This window comes from Pongo pygmaeus, chromosome 12, assembly GCF_028885625.2.
Source record: "Pongo pygmaeus isolate AG05252 chromosome 12, NHGRI_mPonPyg2-v2.0_pri, whole genome shotgun sequence".
Classification (NCBI taxonomy): domain Eukaryota; kingdom Metazoa; phylum Chordata; class Mammalia; order Primates; family Hominidae; genus Pongo; species Pongo pygmaeus.
Genome location: NC_072385.2, coordinates 100,543,422 through 100,563,832, shown reverse-complemented (window position 1 = coordinate 100,563,832; position 20,411 = coordinate 100,543,422). Strand labels below are relative to the sequence as shown.

Genomic DNA, 20,411 nt, shown 5'->3' with positions numbered 1-20,411 from the left:
GGCCCTGCCAAAATAAACATATAGGAAGCTATTGTAAAAATAATTTATTTGATTTCCCTGCTAATATAATTATCTACTAACTTCAAAACAAAGGTAAGTGTAAGTATGTGTGGACATTAAACTCTTATCCTCACCAGTAAATGTCTTCCTTTTGACCTTACAGTTTGAGTCCAAGAATCTGGAAATAGTAGAGTTCTAGTGACAATATTTCATTAGAATTAATCTAAGTAATTATTATGACAGTAGTCAGCTTCTTATTTGACGTGGCATTAAATAGAAACAGTTAATACTTTCAAACTGGATCATAGGCAGTAATTTGAACTCTATAGCATACAGGAGAGAAGGGATGTGACTACTTTCCAAGTCTAGTCACAAAATAGCAACCATTTTTTAAAAGCACAGACTTGTTCAAAGATTTCGTATCTGATTGAATTCAATCAATTTCATTATTCTCTGAAAGTGGGTGGATTTTGTTCTTATCGTTTGTATTCTTTCATATCGCCTTGCTCATGTTTTATCACACAGAGGGTTAAGCTGAATCTGTTAGAATATGTTTTCCTCTGGGACACACTTGAGCTGGGACTAGAACCCAGATTTGAAATTCTACCCTGAGGCTTAGCTGGCACTCATTATTTCATTCAAAGTCATGTATTTGCAACAATTTAAGTAGTTAGATTTTTCAGTGATGAAAGGTTATTTAATAGGCTCCAGGTTACGACAGTATTTTCCTAGTTATCTTTTGTGCAGTCTTCAGAAAAGATTGGGAGCATGGTTGATTCCAATAACTACCTAAGGGTTAAATATTATGTGTGGGCTCAGACCCCTGGTCAAATATTTGGGAAAATTTTTATTGATTTAAGTAGGTGTTATAGCTCAGTAACAAATGGCCCTATGTTTGGCAAGAAAAGCAGATATGGAAACTCACAGCCAAATCTACAAGAATAAAATAATTGGTTCACGTAAAAGGAAATGGTTTTGACAGATTTACACTCTTGGGGTATGTTAGAATTCCACCAAAACTCAGGATTCAAGTGCATTTTTATCTCAAAGTGGAAGAATCTGACACTGAAAGTGGAAACATTTTCTATAAAGCAAATGCTATTGACACGGTCACTCTTTCACCCATTGCATTCTCTATGTGTTGTCTTAGGTAGTTCTGATGTGTCCTATTGTCACTCTACTTTCTCTACTCCATTTAGATGTAGATGTAGATGTAGATCAACCCAAAGAAGAAAAGAAAGAATGCTACTATAATCTCAATGACGCCAGTCTCTGTGATAATGTGTTGGCCCCCAATGTCACGAAACAAGAATGCTGCTGTACATCGGGCGCGGGATGGGGAGATAACTGCGAAATCTTCCCCTGCCCGGTCTTGGGAACTGGTAAGAATCCGCTAAGTGGTAGAGTCACACTTGTGTTTGATCACGTGGTGTCCCTGGACCTTGAAATGATAACACTCACTCCCACAGCCAACTCAAGGCGACTTACCTGATAGTGGGTTTCATTCAGGGCTACAGCCAGCACCTGCATCCCATCTTAATATGAATCCTTGAACTTGTCTTCTTCAGAGTGTACTGTGACAGGTTCTGTGTGATATTTTGGCAGAAAGTTAATTCAGTTTTATTCCACTTTAAAATTAAAATCAGTCTTTTTTGCTAACAATGATACAGCATTATCGTAACTAAAGTTTGTGTACTGAAGCTAAGATTTTGTGTAATTGATTCTTACTAAACCTTTAAGATACTATACATCACAGTAGTAGAAAAATAATAGTTATAATATCAAGTAAAGCATGAGTAAGAAAATATTAGTGAACTTGGAGGTTTTTTTAATTAAAAAGTGTAAGAAAACCTATGAAGTCATTAGATTTCTTTGCACTTAATCCATAATTTTTTGAGATTGTACTAAATTTATTTGCTGGAATTGCCTTCAAGTTACTGAGTCTGAGAAAGCAAAACTGAATTTGAAACATGCGTTCATGGAAGATGTTGATTCTTTTTTTTTTTTCAACTTATTTCTTTTCTTGGTTTTGTCTCTTCTAAAATCAGCTGAGTTCACTGAAATGTGTCCCAAAGGGAAAGGTTTTGTGCCTGCTGGAGAATCCTCTTCCGAAGCTGGTGGTGAGAACTATAAAGGTCAGAATCAAGTGGAAACAAATTTTCAGCACATTGTATACATGTCAGATATTCAAGTGAAAGCATGGCTTGTGTTTCACAGAATTAGAGTTTTTTTTAGTCATGAAAACTGATTACAAAGTCCTTAATTCTACCATTAAAAGAAAGTCCCTATGGACTTGCAGTCAGAACACAAACTGTATGATGCTGGGAGGTAGACATTGGGAGGTGAACTTCTGAGTTTCTGTCTCTTCACCCCTGAGATAGGAATAATTTCTCAAAGGTTATGATGATTAAATAAGATATATATCTGAAAGTACTTAACAAATTATGTACCTAGTAGATACTTACTAAATATATTATTTTATTCTAGATGCTTAATAGAAATCATATCAATTATGATCATATAAATTTGACCACTATTTGTCTTTATGGTCATCAACAAAGCTAAGATTCTTGTATTTTTAGACTTTATCCTACTGTTGCGGGGCCTTTTACCAGTGTCCACAAGTTCATAATGAGAAATGGAAGAGAAGATAACCAAAGTAGACATGTTTTATATATTTGATGCTACTGTTATATAATTCTAAAATAAATGTGCAGCCTTTCAATTTTGGTGAATATCCACATGTATGAGTATTTCCTCATTAACCACTCACTTTTGACATTTTCATGATAGAGATATTACCTTTTATATACAAAGTGATTTTTTTTTCCTTTATAGTTTAATACTGAGGACTGCTAAGTAGCTGGGAAACAGACTGTAAAATCATTTTTATTATCCATTTTTGGAAAACTAGTGTTTGAATAATATGGTATAATTCAGTAGCTGGATAAGAAATTCCGTTTGTGTTTTTTTAAATACATCTATGATTTGGTCCAATTAAATAACGAGAAGATTTGGTTTATAATATGTGTTGAATGGTTTCCAAATTCACAAATACACATTACTATGTTTTTGCAGGGATGTAGTTAAATCTCACTTCATATTAAGGTACAGAACTCTGATTTCACCATAAATTCATCTTCTCTTTTATATGAAAATAAATTCCTCCTCTTCCTATTTTAGCAGTGCTGTAAATGGTTGGAAGAAGATTGGATTCAGATCCAACCAGCCATATGTTCTAGGCTTGGCTTTGCCATTTTCCATCTGTGTAACTTTAAGCAAGTCATCTATGGAGTCTTCAGGTTGTAAAATGAGGACTAGATGACATTAGCTCTAAAATGCTAGAACTAATGCTGATAATAGCAGTAAAAGTAATAGATAACACTTTTGAGTATCTGCTTATGCCAGAGTATATACTGAGTCCTATCCATGGATTATCTCATTTCATCCTTCCACTCCTATTAGGTAGGTGTTCCTATTGTCTCCAATTTATCATTGAGTAAACTGAGATAGCAAAAGCTATTAATTCTATGAGGGAATGGGTCTGCTAACCCCCTCAGCAACTTGTGCTTGCTTTTATCATCAAGAAAGACTTGCATTCAAGTTCCACCAAACTTTATTGGAAACTTTCTACATCTCAACAAGTGAATGGTCCAGAATATACATTACAGAACACTTTTCTTAAAAGGTATATATCCTTTTGTTGATGCCACTATGGAACCATAGACCATTTCATCAAATATGAGGTAACATCTCAGAAACCATATTTACAAATACACTTCTCCAATAATGTTTTGGCCATTACTTCTCAAATATCACAGACAAACTACATGTGTTTATGTTTTTATGCCTGCCAATTAGGCCTTATTTTAAGAAGGTTATATTGCTGTTTCTGTAGGATTCTTTGGAATGTAAATATTATAATATCTAACTTAAAGCCCCAAATCTGGTTAGACTCTTTTTAATTGAAAGATCAAACCTAACTCCTTTCTGTATTTCTCAATTTTTTTCCCCATAGATGCAGATGAATGCCTACTTTTTGGACAAGAAATCTGCAAAAATGGTTTCTGTTTGAACACTCGGCCTGGGTATGAATGCTACTGTAAGCAAGGGACGTACTATGATCCTGTGAAACTGCAGTGCTTTGGTAAGCTTTAAGGGGATATAGTATGTGTACTGTGAAAATATACAGATGGAAAAAATAACTATGCTATGTAGTAAAAACAATTTCCTTGAATCTAAGTCATATGTTGAAAAGATGTGTAAATGTTTTAGGGATCTTTTTCTTAAGCACAATTTAAGAAAATAAAAAAAAAACACCTCCATACTACCGTTTGAATGTATTTCAAACAAAGAGTTAATATTCACTGTGGAATTATGATTCAGGCCACTGGTATAACTGAAGTGTTCTTTTGGTCTGTGGAACCTCCTGTTTCATCACTCATACCGTGCAAGTGAGAGCCATTTTAAATACTGACCCAGACTTTAATGCTTAAGCAGAAAACCATATACACTAGGCAGAAAAACATAGCAAAAGGGAATAATTTTAAAAGTTATCATAAAGAGCCATTTTATCTTAAATTTCTAAGCATATCCTGTTCATGGATGTTTTCTTTCCTTATTTAATGTCAGCAGCAGCAGCAGCAATGTTGTTTTTTCAGTCAGAGCAGCTTACATTTTTATAGACAGAGCCACTCTCTTTTGGATGATAATGTATGGTTAATTAAATGTGGCAGCCTCTGGAATCTGGACTAAATATAGAAATGTGTAAAGTTTGGTAAGTGTATGAGGTACAACTGATGGCTGATTTTCTTTAGTAATACTTTTTTTTTCTCTTAAGATATGGATGAATGTCAAGACCCCAGCAGTTGTATTGATGGCCAGTGTGTTAATACAGAGGGCTCTTACAGCTGCTTCTGTACTCACCCCATGGTCCTGGATGCGTCAGAAAAAAGATGTATACGACCGGCTGAGTCAAACGGTGTGTTTCCAGGAGATGCAAACCTCTGTCCAAATAAATATCATAAGATTTTCCTTTTAACTAAAATGTGAACTATTGGAAAATAGAAAAGTGGATTCCTTGGGTATTTTGAAATAACTAAAATGAGATACTTACAGAAATAATAATAAGATGCATATCATCAGTATGTAGGAGATTTAATAGCCTGCACATACTCCTTAAGTATGGACTATGGAGTGGCTGAGCAGATGGCAGAGTTGTTCCATGGCTGAAGGTTCATCATCCCTAACCTGCAAAGACAGCTGAGGGAAATGTCATTCAAGGAAAGATAATTAGGTGTGCTCAGTGGAGTGGAGGATGTGGATAAGGCTCAGCAGAACAGAGGGTGGAGTTCAACAGGGTGGTGGAGAGCCCTGAAGTCCACTGACAAACTCCTGTCCTCCCTGATGCTACTGATAATTGGCAAAAAGCCACTGATAATTGGCATAATCTGTCATTCGCCTCAGGAGACTGCTTTGGATGAAGTCAATTGAAAGGTAGGAATTAAAGACGCTAGGATGAAGGGTCACTAGTCCCGGGCTTTGGCAGATTAAATGGATAACAAGGCATGAATCCAATAACTGTTACATGGAAAGAAATGGTAGGGTTTGACAGGAGTAAATGAAAAAGTGAAGATTAGGAGAGTGAGAAGCCTGATGGCTTATGAAGGACAGGCAAGATAGGGGGCATTTTATATAAAAGTAGGAAGCTATAGAGGGAACTATTGTGTCAGGACCGAATGGGCAGGTGGAATTTCAGCTGATGGAATGACACCCAGTTGGAGATGACAGAGAATTGATCCATTGAAAGACCAGACTGGATTCACACTTTTACTTGGAAGTCACTCTTAGAAATAGAAATGGAAACTTTGAGACTTGCTGGCTTCCAACACAGTGTTTATAAATAGGAATAACTGTGCGATTTTCATGGAACTATGTCTTCCCTTTCAGAACAAATAGAAGAAACTGATGTCTACCAAGATTTGTGCTGGGAACATCTGAGTGATGAGTACGTGTGTAGCCGGCCTCTTGTGGGCAAGCAGACAACGTACACTGAGTGCTGCTGTCTGTATGGAGAGGCCTGGGGCATGCAGTGTGCCCTCTGCCCCATGAAGGATTCAGGTGAGCCCATATCCAATTCCTTCTGCAGGAGGCCTTTGGGGACAAGTTCATCTCACCTCTTTTGCAGCCTGACATTTCTCTTCTATATCTTTGCCTTCACTCTTGATATCTTACTTTCATCACGTGTGTGTGTGTGTGTAGGGCAGGACTGCATAAACATTTGGCTCCTGGTTTACCTCCACTCCCGACCCTGTCATTAATTTTTGAAACCCTCATTCCATTACCCCAATGAATGATAAATGACCCAAAAAAACATAACTTAGTAATCAGTGGCATAGGCTTAGAATTTATATTTCCTGGCAGTTCATTTTTTACTACAATTCTTCACATTCCTAACAGTTTCTACTTAGACCAAAACGTATATTAGAGACGGTGGAAATTCATTGTAGGTCAAAGTCCAAATTTTCGTGTCAACCTCTATATATGGAGATATAAGAAACAGGTTAGAACAAAAAGGGAAAAGTACAGAAAGTAATCGAAGAAGTATTTCAACAAATCTTTCCTTTCAAGTTCTAGATTTATCTGGGTTTAAACCTTTGGTAAAATGGAAAAGATGAGGCAGGCTAAGCTCCCAGTTTCATCCCCTCTCCCAGTTTGGAGGAGGCCTGGAAGGTGCTGGCTTTGTGCTTCCTCGCTAGGCTGTTTGGTGACCGTTGAGTTGTGCACTGATTGCTGGTTTCCCTTTTTACCATCATAGCACCTTCTCATTAAAGGAAAGCACTTGAAAGTGTCCAGTATATCCTTTTGTAAAGTTGACTTGTTAAAGCTAGAAAGATCATGTGCAAGTAGAAAGCAAAGGAGTTTATTATGAATATATTCTCAGAACGGTCGAGAGGGGAAAAATTGCTTGAAAAGAGGAAATGCATTAATTTTTAGTTAATTCAGTTAGAATATTTCTTTCAAGCTCTTTAGAAAATTAGCTTTGCAGCTTAGAAATAACTTAAAACCAATGTAGCATGAAAGAGAAAATAATTGGGAATTCCCGTAAGAAGAAAATGAATAGCCAAGGATAAAGAGCAAATACACAAAGCACTAGATGGCAATGATAGCAGCCCAGAATTGGAAAGAGGGCAGGTCTGGGGCCAGTTGGCACTGAGTCTGGAATCCAGCACTGCCATAGCAGCTGCATGACAAGGGGAAAATAACTTCACCCTGTACAGCTCATTTGTAAAATGGAGGCATCTACATCTGTCCTGTTGGGTTGTTGCAAGGGCTGGGAGGATGTAGATAGAGCAGGGGGTAATTACTAGCTTTACGGGTTGTTTCGGGCCCTAGAAGCAGATGCCACGGGGAGATAAAAGTGAAATCACTAAGTTAATGTGAGTTCAGTGAGGCTTTTGAGTCATTTTCTCACAATGCTATACTACCTCAAATCTTTTTTATTTATGCAGTGGTTTTATATTGTCTAATTTTTTTCCAAAAATCACATGTATTCCTCCTAAAGTATTAAAATAGTCAAAGAGGTTATATTCCCCTCCATCTACCCCATCACAGTTGAACTCTGCTCCTTAAAGACACTCATTTTGACAGTTGGGTTTTTATCATCCTAGCATTTTCCTATACATTAATTATCATTATATATTTATATTAGTTATTGCTGTATATTAATATATTTATATCCAACAGAGTATTTATAACTGAAGTCTATATCATCAATCTAAGCTACACCTTGCTTTTTATTTTGCACTTCAGCATCCCTGAGATTGGGGTCATCTGATAATTATGACATATAACAATGTCCACAGGTTATTTTTCCCAATTTTTAACATCTATTATATCAAGATACATTTTACAATCTAGGATCCCTTAAAATTGATGAAAGTTAGAACTTAAAATTTTTTTATATTGATATATTTAGGGGTGCAAGTGTAGATTTCTTACCTGCAAGTATTACATAGTGGTAAATAAAGTCTGTGTTTTTCGTGTACCCATAACAAGAATAGTGAACACTGTGCCCAATAGATAATTTTTCAACCCTTACCCCACTTTCAGACTCCCACATTTTGGAGTCTCCAGTGTATATTACTCCATTCCATATGTCCATGTGTACCCATTGTTTAGCTACCATTTATAAGTGAGAACGTTCAGTATTTGACTTTCTGCTTCTGAGTAATTTCAATTAGGATAGTGACCTCCAGTTCCACCCATGTTGCTGTAAAACACACGATTTTATTCTTGGTTATGGCTTAGTGGTATTACATGGATAAAGAAATTTTCTTACTGAGGCATTCCTACAGGTGCATATGTGGAGGTTCATTGCAGCATTGTTTATAAAAGGAAAATCAGGACTGGGGCAAGATGGGGCAGGGAAAAGTTAGGGGAGGAAAAAAAACAAATGCTCAGCACAAGAGGTGGCTAAATAAATCACGTGCATCTATAAAACAGATTCCATGCAGCTGTTTAAAAATTACCATCTTTTGGCCACGCGTGGTAGCTCATGCCTGTAATCACAGCACTTTGGGAGGCCGAGGCGGGCGGATCATGAGGACAGGAAAGATCAAGACCATACTGGCTAATACAGTGAAACCCTGTCTCTACTAAAAAATACAAAAAAATAGCCGGGCCTGGTGGCGCATGCCTGTAATCTCAGCCACTCAGGAGGCTGAGGCAGGAGAATAGGTTGAACCTGGGAGGCAGAGGTTGCAGTGAGCCGAGATTGGGCCACTGCACTCCAGCCTGGGTGACAGAGCGAGACACTGTCTCCAAAAAAAAAAAAAAAGTTACATTATTTGAATTTAAATTAGTACAACCTTTATGGAAAACAGTATGGAGATTTCTCAAAGAACTAAAAATAGAACTACCTGGCAATCCCACTAACTGGGTACCTACCCAAAGGGAATGTCTTCATCCATTCCTCCACTGATGGACACTTAGGTTGATTCTATCTCTTTGCTGTTGTGAGTAGTGCTGCAGGAAACACACAAATGCAGGTATCTTTTTGATATAATGACTTCATTCCCTTTGGGTAGGTACCCATAAACAATGCTGCAGTGAACCTCCATGTATGCACCTGCAGGAATGGCTTAGTAAGAAAATTTTGACAAATAAAAATACCAGGCTAAGTGTGTACATTTTAAATTTATGATATTATTCTGGCTGGCACCATGGCTTACGCCTGTAGTCCCAGCATGTTGGGAGGCCGAGGTGGGTGGATTGCCTGAGCTCAGGAGTTTGGGACCAGCCTGGGCAACATGGTGAAACCCCATCTCTACAAAACATACAAAAATTAGCCAAGCGTGGTGGTACACACCTGTAGTCCTAGCTACTTGAGAGGCTGAGGTAGGAGGATGGCTTCAGCCTGGGAGGCAGAGGTTGCAGTGGGCCAAGATGACACCACTGCACTCCATCCTGGGCAGCAGAGCCAGACCCTGTCTCAAATAGATAAATAAAATTATTCCCCCAAAATATTGTAAAAATTTACACTCAATTTAATTGACTAGGTTTAAAAACCTTCAAGTATTTTGTTATGAGAAATGAATTTTTGAATAATGTAGCAATATTTTAAAAATGAATTTTATTTTAAATATTAAATCTATTCTAAAAATAGGCATTTCAGAATATTGCATAAATTGTTTTCAACTAAAGTTTTCGAAAACATTTTAAAAAGTAGATTAGGACAAATACATATGAAGTATATATTATATAATATTTTTGGAAAAATACAGAATATCAGGGGAAAAAAGATACCACATGCCAAATTAAAAAAAAAAAAGATTAGCTTCATTGCTATACTGTTTCTAGTTTGTATATCCACAGTTATTATGATAAAATGTCCAAGAAGAATCTCTAGTGTACATGGTCAGCCAAACCAAAATCAGTACTTTCCAATCCGTTACTTTTTAAAACAATGGTAGTTTTTATGTTAACTTTATTATAATTTTAACCTCCAGCATACAAATTCATTGACATTAAAGATGCTGGGTGGGCTGGTTGGCGAGAACAACTACTTAGGCTCTTGAGGCCCCTGTGAAGGACCCCAGGGTTCCAGGAAACGCATGTTGAAAACTACTTTTGAAATGTATCTGTTGGAATATATAGGAATTAGGGAGGCAGCCCCAAAGGAACTTTTTTTTTTTTTTGACAGAGTCTCGCTCTGTCACCCAGGCTGAAGTGCAGTGGCGCGATCTCAGCTCAGTGCAACCTCCACCTCCCAGGTTCAAGAGATTCTCCCACCTATTACAGGCGCGCACCACCACACACACACAAAAAATAATTTTTTGTATTTGGTAGACACAGGGGAACTTTTCTTTCATACTACCAAAATTATGGACCTAGAACTAGGCTTATGGATCTATCTATTCTGAATCCAGAGAGAAGTACACAGTGAAATTAAACTTTTCCACAGGTCCTGTGATTAGTTGGCATTCCCTTCATTGGCACCTAATCGTGTAGTCACATTTACACAAAACCGTCTCTTGTTGCAAAGCACATGTTTGCTGGAGTGGAGTGAACTAAGAGGAGCCCCAGGGCATCAGGATTAGCACACGTACCCTTGAACCAGGTTGCCCTGCCTTTGCATCCTGGTTTGGCAACTTTTTATCCCCATGACCTTGTTAATTTTCTCTCTCTGTACCTCAGTTTCTCGTGTGAAAATAATATCTGCCTTTCAGGGTGGTTGTGAGAATTAAATAATACATGAACACTTCAAATAGTGTTTGACACATGGTAAGTTTTCAGAAGATACTAACAACTATGGCTGCCATTAATAGGCGTCTCAAATCGAATGCATTTTCAAATGTAATTAAAATCCAAAGGATCTTATAAAATATACAGTTACCTAATAGCATGTGAACACAAATTAAGCGTAGACAAATGCAGAAATAATTGTTCTTAATGTAAGACTTTCTGTTCTAGACCACTGCTTCATAAACATTAATGGGCATGTCAGTTACCTGGGGGAGCTTATCAAAAAACAGATTCTGGTTTCTCACTTGCAAAAGATGGGGTGGGGCGGGAGACACAGGATTCTGCATTTCTGATAAGTCCCAAGCTGCTGCTGCTGCTTCCTCTGAGGAGGAAGCAAAGCTCTAGAGACATCTAATAGCATCTAACTTTATTTTGTTAAAACCTACGTTAATGCTGGTAGTTATTTATCATAAAGGAAGCAAAGAATATGTGAATTTTAAAACTAGTTTGTTCATAGTTTCTGCCGTTGAACCTTTTAAATATACTGTTCCTGGATATCTTTATCGTTGAGAAGGACCACATTGTCTGTCTCTTCATCTAAGCACTAGACTAATCCCAGCCTGTCAGACATCATGCATCCCATTTTCCTTAGGAGTGCGGTACTGCTTTGGGGAACAATTCGTTACTGATGGAATCAGTGCTGGAGGAATTTAAGGAATAAATCGTACCACTTGTCATCAGCTTTAAGCATTAAAGTGCAGTGTAAAGTAAAGCTTTGGCTCCAGAGCGAGCTTTCACACTTCTGGTCCAATAGGTCACGGGCACTAATTCTTGCTAAAGCAGCAACTACATCTGAGAGTACTGGTAGGTGCAGGAGGGTAGGAGTGGCTGCTTAAATATTGTTCTCTGAAGTTAGATGGCATCTTGCATATTGGTACCACATGCAGGGGAAACGAGTGTGATGGATTGTGTCAGGGGAGCTTTACATAAGGAGAATTGCATAATTGTAGAATTCATACATTTCTGGGGCTGCTTAGGATCCCATTTCAATGCTCCACTAAAGTCTCAGAGGCCAGACCGCAGACTGCACTAGGAGGAAGTTCCTGATTTTTCCTCCACCATGGATGTATCATGGACTGACCGTCTCCCCATTCAGACTTCTGGAGGCCTTCCTTGCCCCATTGCAGCCCCTGACTCCTCTTCTCCTTCCCCGTTCACAGTACCCGCTGATCCTGCCCACTCTTAAAATGATTTGGGTGACTAAACTGTTTTGGGAGGATCCTCAAATTTGTGGTCTTTATTGGGATGTCATGTCAGCCTCTGAGAGACAAAGCTGTTTGGGAAACCAAGTCAGGAAAAATGAGCCACTGTATCCATTTCATAAATGAAGACAAGAGTGGTCATTGTTTGATCTTGCCGAGAATTTCTAGCGCTGTGCGAGAAGAAAGTCATAGAGTTATCAGAACTTTGAGGCCTTTGGTTGGATGTGGAGTTTATTGGATATGGATTTTCTGTTGCTTGGTTTTTCTGAATCTAAGTGATAATAAAAATGATAACTCACATATACATAGCACAATGCCAGGCACTTTCAACATGTTTTCCATCTATTGAGATCTTTAACTTGCCAAGCCACCTTAGATATACAGTTACAGTAGTCCTCTGCCTTACCTGGTTTCAGTTACCCACAGTCAACCACGGTCCAAAATATTAAGGGGAAAATTCCAAAAATAACTCATAAGTTTTAAATTGCATGCAGTTCTGAGTAGTGTGATGAAATCTGGTGGTGTCCCACCCAGCACGTGGACCATCCCTTTGTCCCTGGTGTCCATACTGTGTATGCTACTTGCCCGTTAGTCAGTTAGTGGCACCTCCATTATCTAATAGAAATCGATCGTATGTATAAGTTTGAGTACTACCTGCAGTTTAAGGCATCCACTGGGGGTCTTGGAACGTATCCCCAGTGGATAAGGGAGAATACTATCCTTCCTTTTTCTGACAGAGGATCTGAGGCACAGCAAGGTTAAGCTGCCTGTCAGTGGTCATGTACCAGTAAGTGGAAGATTCAAATCCAGGCACCCTGGCTCCAGAATCTGCACTCTAACCTCTTCAGTGTTACTCGAGTCTCTTTATCTCCGTGATCCCAAAGCACATCTTAAATAGTCTCCCTTAGAATAGAAAAGTAACAAAGTGAAGAATTAAAGCTGAGATTTTAAAATTGTCTCACACATTGTGTGCTAAAAGAAAAACTGATTTTAGAGCTAACAATGAGCATAATAAGGGGCAATGTGTCATCAAATCTGTAGCCACAGACACATTGGCATGAATAACAAAAAACTATACATTCAATGGACTAATGAACTAAAGGAAGTCAATAATTCTCAGTAAATAAAACTTTTAGTGATGCCTATCACTTAATCTAAAATGATTTTTTAATGTTTTTATTTTTTGCTACTTTTAAAAGTATAAGCTTAATCACCGGGTGTGGTGGCCCACACCTGTAATCCCAGCACTTTGGGAGGCAGAGGTGGGCAGATCACTTAAGGTCAGGAGTTTGAGACCAGCCTGGCCAATGTGATGAAACCCCGTCTCTACTAAATTAGCCGGACATGGTGGTGCATGCCTGCAATCCCAGCTACTCTGGAGACTGAGGCACAAGAATTGCTTGAACCCAGGAGGCGGAGGTTGCAGTGAGCGAAGATCGTGCCACTGCACTCTAGTTTGGACAACAGAGCAAGACTTCATCTGAAAAAAGATAACATAAGCTTAAATGTTCTGGAAAATGTACGTAAGAATCACAAGATAGAGGGTGCCATTATCTCATGGAAATCAAAATCTGTTGATCTGCAAATGAAAGAAAATTATACATATTTGAGCATTTGAATCTGAAGTACCCAGGGATACCAGTGTCTTTTTATATTGTTAAAATAATTAGATTTCTGATAAGTAAATTGTTAAAGTAATTAGACATTGTAAGTAAACGGAACAAAGACTTGATAAACAGGACAACTAGTGTGTTGGGAGAATGCCACCTATTGGCGATGTAATGTACTACAGCACAGGTAATCTGACTACTCAGGTGTAGAAAGATGGTTTTAAAACATGAGGTCCCAAAAGAAACAGAAGGTGCCACAAAATAAATTGAAAAATGTTAACAAAGTTTAATAAAACACGAACACTGATCAACATACAGAGGCATGGTCCTCTCAGTGTTGCTAAGAGAGCAGTTTGAAGAGACAGACTTACACATCTGAATCAAAAATTCTAGTTCTGGGACTGATAAAAGAACAAATGGATTTTGTTTAATGCCTATTGAATAAAAGAATAAAGCACAAAGGCATGATGTGAATAGGCACTTAGTGAGGATCTGTTGAGTCAAAGCAATGTCAATATGTATCCAACTTCCTTTGAGAAAGGTAGACTGTGCTATAGGGGAATAGAAGATATTTGTCAGAGTTATTCATACTCCTTTAAATAATGCTAGGAAGAATGATCATTACTGTATATAAATTATATGCAGCTTGTGGTTTATAAGAAGAGATAAGTAAATGATCTGAAACGAAATCTAAATTATTTATAATTTACCTGTTTTCAGTTTTAGTTAAATTACTTACATGTTCTTTATTTTATTATTTATTGAACGCCTACTATGTACTAGGCAAACAATTCTGGAACAGGTGTAAAGTTGTATTTAATGAAATGCATAATTAGTATAATTTATTCCTAAATATTATGTATTTTAAATCTGCAGATGATACTTTAATAAATTCGCCATTTGCTGTGACAGAAAATTTTTCAATCCTTCCTAATATCTAACCTATGCAATTATTCATATCATTTTGCAAAAGTAAAGAATTTGGAATGTCTTCAAACAATTCAGCTAGTGATTTCTTCCATATCCGTGCATGGCTCTTACATGTTCCCAAAGATCTCAGGGCAAGAAGTTTCGTAATGCCCTTGGAGGTGTGAAGGAAGACAGGGATTTGACTCATGGACTAAACTTGAAAAAATATTGTAACTGGGCCATAGTTGCAAAAGGCCTGTCAGCAGTCACGGTTTAAAGGCTTTTCCAAGAAATATGTTTCCAAAGAATGTTAATAATCACTTTGGAACACCCTACTTGTGAAACAATGAGTGGTCACTGCCTTTGGTTTAGGCAATCCAGGGATCTCTTTCTGCTTTTGGTCCTGGCTCTGTGACATTGCACTGGGCACATTACTTCAACCTCCCTTATCCAAAGTTGAGACCTCTTTGTGAGGTTATGATAATTAATACAATCAGTATGAAAGCATTTATCCTTTCAATCATAGATCCTGAACATTATAATTAAAGAAACAGTAACCGCTAGTCACTTACAATGGAAAATTAAAATCAAACTAGAAAGATACAAAAGGAAATCGAGTGGCCGTCATGTGTGCACAGAGAATATCTATAAAACAGGCAAGCATTCCAGTTCTGTGGGACTGAACTCTTGGTATCCATGGAACTAGATTGAATGGATGTTATATGAAATAGCCAGTAAGCCAGTTATGTTTGTTCCTCATTGAAAGGACTCTTGGCCAGGCACAGTGGCTCATGCCTGTAACATCAGCACTTGGGAGGCCAAGGCGGGCAGATCCCGAGGTCAGGAGTTTGAGAGCAGCCTGGCCAATATGGTGAAACCTCATCTCTACTAAAAATACAAAAATTACCTGGGTGTGGTGGCGTGTGCCTGTAGTCCCAGCTACTCTGGAGGCTGAGGCAGAAGAATCGCTTGAACCCGGGAGGTGGCAGTTGCAGTGAGCCAAGATTGTGCCACTGCACTGCAGCCTGGGCAACAGAGCAAGACTACTTCCCAAAAAGAAAAAAGAAAGGACTCCTGTATTTATTTAGAAAGCTTTCTCTCACCCCTCCCAAAGAAAGGTTGAAAATACTTTTACTACTATCAAAAGATTATTGCAAAATAAAATTCATTAATGAATTCAAATTGAAAGTAGCTCTTTGATGTAATATGATCCGTATGTTAATTTCCTCACTTGAAATCCTAGTGATTTCTTCCATATCCATGCATGGCTCTTACATGCTCATGAGGGTTAAATGTGATAATGCATGGGAGAGGATTGGCCTACAGTAAATGCGCCATAGCCAAAGGCGTTAGCAATTATTATGAATCAAATCCAGTTCTAGGAAATGAGTCAGCGTTTATCATGCACTGCTCCCTGGTTATCCAGTGCTAGAAGTCTCTTTGAAAGGGGCCAAGAATCAAAAGACAATGAGGGATAGGAGGTTGTTCAGGGAATTGCACAGACCCGAATACCCCTGTGTACTTGCAGAGAAGCTCCACCTGTGCCCGGCCAGGCTCCTACAGTGTAAGTTAGGAAGTCAAAGAGAGGCTTTATGCACACAAAGGACCATTATGTTAGGTTTTTTTGTTTTTTGGTTTTTGGGTTTTTTTTTGAGACGGAGTCTCGCTCTGTCACCCAGGCTGGAGTGCAGTGGTACGATCTCGGCTCACTGCAAGCTCCGCCTCCCGGGTTCACTCCATTCTCCTGCCTCAGCCTCCCGAGTAGCTGGGACTACAGGCACCCGCCACTACGCCCGGCTAATTTTTTTGTATTTTTTTTTTTTAGTAGAGACGGGGTTTCACCATGTTAGCCAGGATGGTCTCGATCTCCTGACCTCGTGATCCACCCGCCTCAGCCTCCCAAGGTGCTGGGATTACAGTCATGAGCGACTGCGCCCGGCCTATGTTGGGTTTTAATGAACATTCAATGTACTCAATTTTTAAATGTTAAAACCTAGATATTCCTAAGAATTTGATTTCAACTTTCACATTTTATCATCCTATTTATAAGTCCAATAACCTTCTATAAAATAAGATCAATTTTATTTGTTGACTGTTTATATGTCTCAAAGAATGGATTAAACTTAAAAGTTATTTCTACATATAAATTCCATTAATTAAAATTTTGAACCCTTTGGTCTCCATCTCACAATCCTAATAAGCATTTTCCTCATAAATATTTAATTAGCTCTTATAAATCTAATAAACCAAACTTAAAACACAACAAATTGAATTCCCTAATAAATTTAAATACTGTTTACCAACCTAGTCAAATTCTGCTAATCCTCATTCAACTTAAAATCCATAATCTAAATTCAGTTTTGAGTTGAAATTGCAAGGCCTGTCAGGTTCTCTGATTATATGATTCTCTTAGGCACTAACACATATACAATAACAAGAAAAGAAAAGCCCTCATCCTAAGACGTGTCACAGAAAGTGTTAGCATTCTAAGCTTAATTAACTTCATTATTTCTGTAGCAGAATTACTGTGTTAGGCCAGCTGAGGTTAGTGGCTGAAGAAATTCTGGACTCTGATTGCCAGTTGGCAATGAGAGAATGAAAACCAGGACTTGGGACCTGCATCCTCGCAGTAATGAGTCTGCCCTGCCCACAATAGGATGCCAAGCACCTTCTTGCTTCTTTGCTTGTAACAGAGGACCCCAAGTGTTTCTCATGTGTAGTGTTTTTATAATCAATATCTTCCATTGCAGTGACTTTCAAGGGAATAATAGGACAGAAAAAATAAATAGGACCTTTTATCCAACTATACATGCCCTCCTGTAGGAATCAGATACCTTCTCCTAAGGGGATATCCTCACCCCACTGAGATTCCCTAGCAGATCAATAGCTGCCAGCAGGATGGGGCTTTTATGGATGGTCAGGGCCTCTTTTATTAAACTGGGGAAGAGTTACTGGATTTGTGAAAGGGGCTAAATAAGCAGGAATGAATGGCAGAGAAGCCAGATACAAAAAGCAGGGACAGTACATAAGAGGAAAAATACTAGATGCTAAATTGTGGGTTTTTTAAAAAATAACCACGTTTGGGCAGGTGCATTGGAAGGAAAGAAAGCAGTGGGCAAGGAAGCCACATTCCAGTTATGATCCTATTGTAGTCATTGAAAGCAGAAGAAAAGTAAACATGGTTTGCCTCAAGGTAAGAATAGTTAAAGTAAAATTTTTAAAAACCCTGATAGAGGGGAAAACTTACTCCTTCATTTCTTGCTAAACTGCTGAAGACAGAACTCTGGAGGAGTGTCCTGGAACAAGCTGCCATTCCCAAACCCCAAATCCCTGGATTGCGGGTGAGTCAGCAAGCATTTGGAACACCGGCCAGGGAGGACCAGTGGACCTTCCTAGACTGCACTGTAGCATGAACTCTCTGTTTTGAAAGCTGATCGAAGCTATTGCCTCAGTGTCCTCACCAGCCATTAGAGAACAGTTCAAGGCGAGAGAAGTTTGATTAATGGGTTACTCGTTGGTGACATGAGCACTTCTGAAATTTTACTTGTACAGCTTGAGCGTTGGAGTGTCAGTTGTATTCGTGGCACTTTTCCTAAGAGCTATACTGCATGGAAGTGCTAGGAAAGTATTTGGCCACTCTCTGTTATAAAAAATACTCTGAATAGAAAATAAATTTCATTATGATAATAATCTTACTGATGTCCTATTAAAATCTTTCTAGTTTGAGCGAAAGGAGAGAAATTCAGGCATGCATGTAAACAATCTGATCCTAAAAAGCAACACTTATTTGTAGTTAACAAGTGTATCAGTCTGTTTTTACACTACTATAAAGATACTACCTGAGACTGGGTAATTTATAAAGAACAGTTCTTCATGGCTGGGGAGGCCTCAGGAGACTTATAACCATGGCAGAAGGCGAAGCCAGACTCTTCTTACCTGGCAACAGGACAGAAAGAGAAAGAGCGAGGAAGTGCCACACTTGAAACCATCAACTCTCCTGAGAACTCCTTCACTATCATGAGAACAGTGTGGGGGAAACTGCCCCATGATCCAGTCACCTCCCACCAGGTCAGGATTACAATTCAAGATGAGATTTGGGTGGGGACAGAAAGTCAAACCATATCAACAAGCAATCAAATTTATCTCGAAAGTAAAAGTCTTAGAAGTTTAACCTTTCTCCTTTGAAATCAGAGATTAGGAATAGGCATTCAGTTTTCTAGAATCGCCCATTCAGTATGACTAAATGATTTGTTCTAGTGAACATTTTACTTTCATATATATATATATATATGTGGTTTTTTTGTTTTTTTGTTTGTTTTGGAGACAGAGTCTCGCTCTGTTGCCCAGGCTGGAGTGCAGTGGCACAATCTCAGCTCACTGAAACTTCTGCCTCCTGGGTTCAAGCGATTCACCTGCCACAGCCTCCTGAGCAGCTGGGACTACAGGCGCACACTGCCACACCTGGCTAATTTTTTTTAATTATTATTTTAGTAGAGATGGGGTTTCACCATGTTGCCCAGGCTGGTCTCGAACTCCTGAGCACAGGCAATCCACACGCCTCAGCCTCCCAAAGTGCTCGGATTACAGGCGTGAGCCACCACGCCCAGCCTACTTTCACATATTTTAAATAAAATTTGCTCTTCTTTTTTTCCCTTTGAAAATAGGGCTAGTTGAAGCATACTCTAAGAAGAATGAACTGTGATGAGTCTGTCTTTGAGAAAATGACTGTGCATAATTGCTTAAGCACTGTTCTAGATTTGAGGTTTTGAATTCAACTAACGTTTGAATTTCTTTTGACCTCTTCTTAATGAACCTAATAATACAACTATGGCTAGAACACAGCTGCTGGCTGCCCATGTCTGTTAAACAGTGACCTCGTGGCCAGAGCAGGCAAGCCGGGCAGAGGAGGGATGAAGTAAATTTTATTCTTTTATGCCGCAGACAGATTGTGCCCTTTATGATTGGGAGAAAAACATCTAGAAAGTTCTTAGAATGACCAGGTTCTTGTATTTACAAATCTGCAGGGAGGAGAAGCTAGAAAGTAATTGTTTTGCTCAGCATCAGTAGCCACTACCTTAAGAAAGAAGCAGATTACAAAACATTAGCTCATTGGGAGGGCTTCTGACACAACAAAGCCTTCTTTATGCTTCTTTCTGGGCTTCAAGTCTCAGTGGCAGGCTGAGCTGTTGTGAACAGTTGTGCTGGTTGTGCACTGCTCAATTCAAGAAAATACTAGGTTGGTGCAAAAGTAATTCAGGTTTTTGCCATTGCTTTTTTTTTTTTTTTTTTTTTTCCCCAAGACAGAGTCTCATTCTGTTGCCCAGGCTGGAGTGCAGTGGCGCAATCTCGGCTCACTGCAAGCTCTGCCTCCCAGGTTCAAGATTCTCCTGCCTCAGCCTCCCAAGGAGCTGGGACTACAGGTGCCTGCCACCACGCCCAGCTAATTTTTTGTATTTTTATTAGAGACAGGGTTTCACCTTGTTAGCCAGGATGGTCTCAATCTCCTGACCTTGTGATCCGCCCACCTTGGCCTCCCAAAGTGCTGGGATTATAGCCGTGAGCCACCGTGCCCGGCCCTGCCATTACTTTTAATGCATTCATGTAGTAATCTGTGAGCCCCTTCCAAAGAAATCACTGCCAGAAGCAGAAGTTACTAGGACTGTATCTGATAGTGAACAGATCTAGAGGAGAAGGAAAGAGGAGGGTCATCTGAGATTGAAGTAAATGGCAGAATACAAAGAAATCATAAAACAGAATCAGGATTTCAAAATAGTACATCTTTTACTTTGCAGTGATGTCTTACTTCCTGTTATTGAATGGAATACATTTTCATGACTAGTCATTGACTATGTTTAGTGTTCTTTTCATATTACATTGATTATCT

The 20,411-nt window shown here is 38.7% G+C and overlaps 1 protein-coding gene across 23 annotated transcripts in view; it reads left to right on the top strand.

Annotated features, from left to right (window-relative positions):
* The window catches only part of LTBP1 (latent transforming growth factor beta binding protein 1), a 443,088-nt gene that overhangs the window by 403,143 nt on the left and 19,534 nt on the right, over positions 1-20,411 (top strand). For all 23 annotated transcript variants that reach the window (XM_054475443.2, XM_054475439.2, XM_063648824.1 and 20 more), the window contains 5 exons: positions 1,200-1,382; positions 2,049-2,135; positions 4,019-4,147; positions 4,841-4,981; positions 5,950-6,120. In XM_054475443.2, the coding sequence (XP_054331418.1) occupies positions 1,200-1,382; positions 2,049-2,135; positions 4,019-4,147; positions 4,841-4,981; positions 5,950-6,120 (711 nt within the window). The remainder of the gene's footprint in view (positions 1-1,199; positions 1,383-2,048; positions 2,136-4,018; positions 4,148-4,840; positions 4,982-5,949; positions 6,121-20,411) is intronic.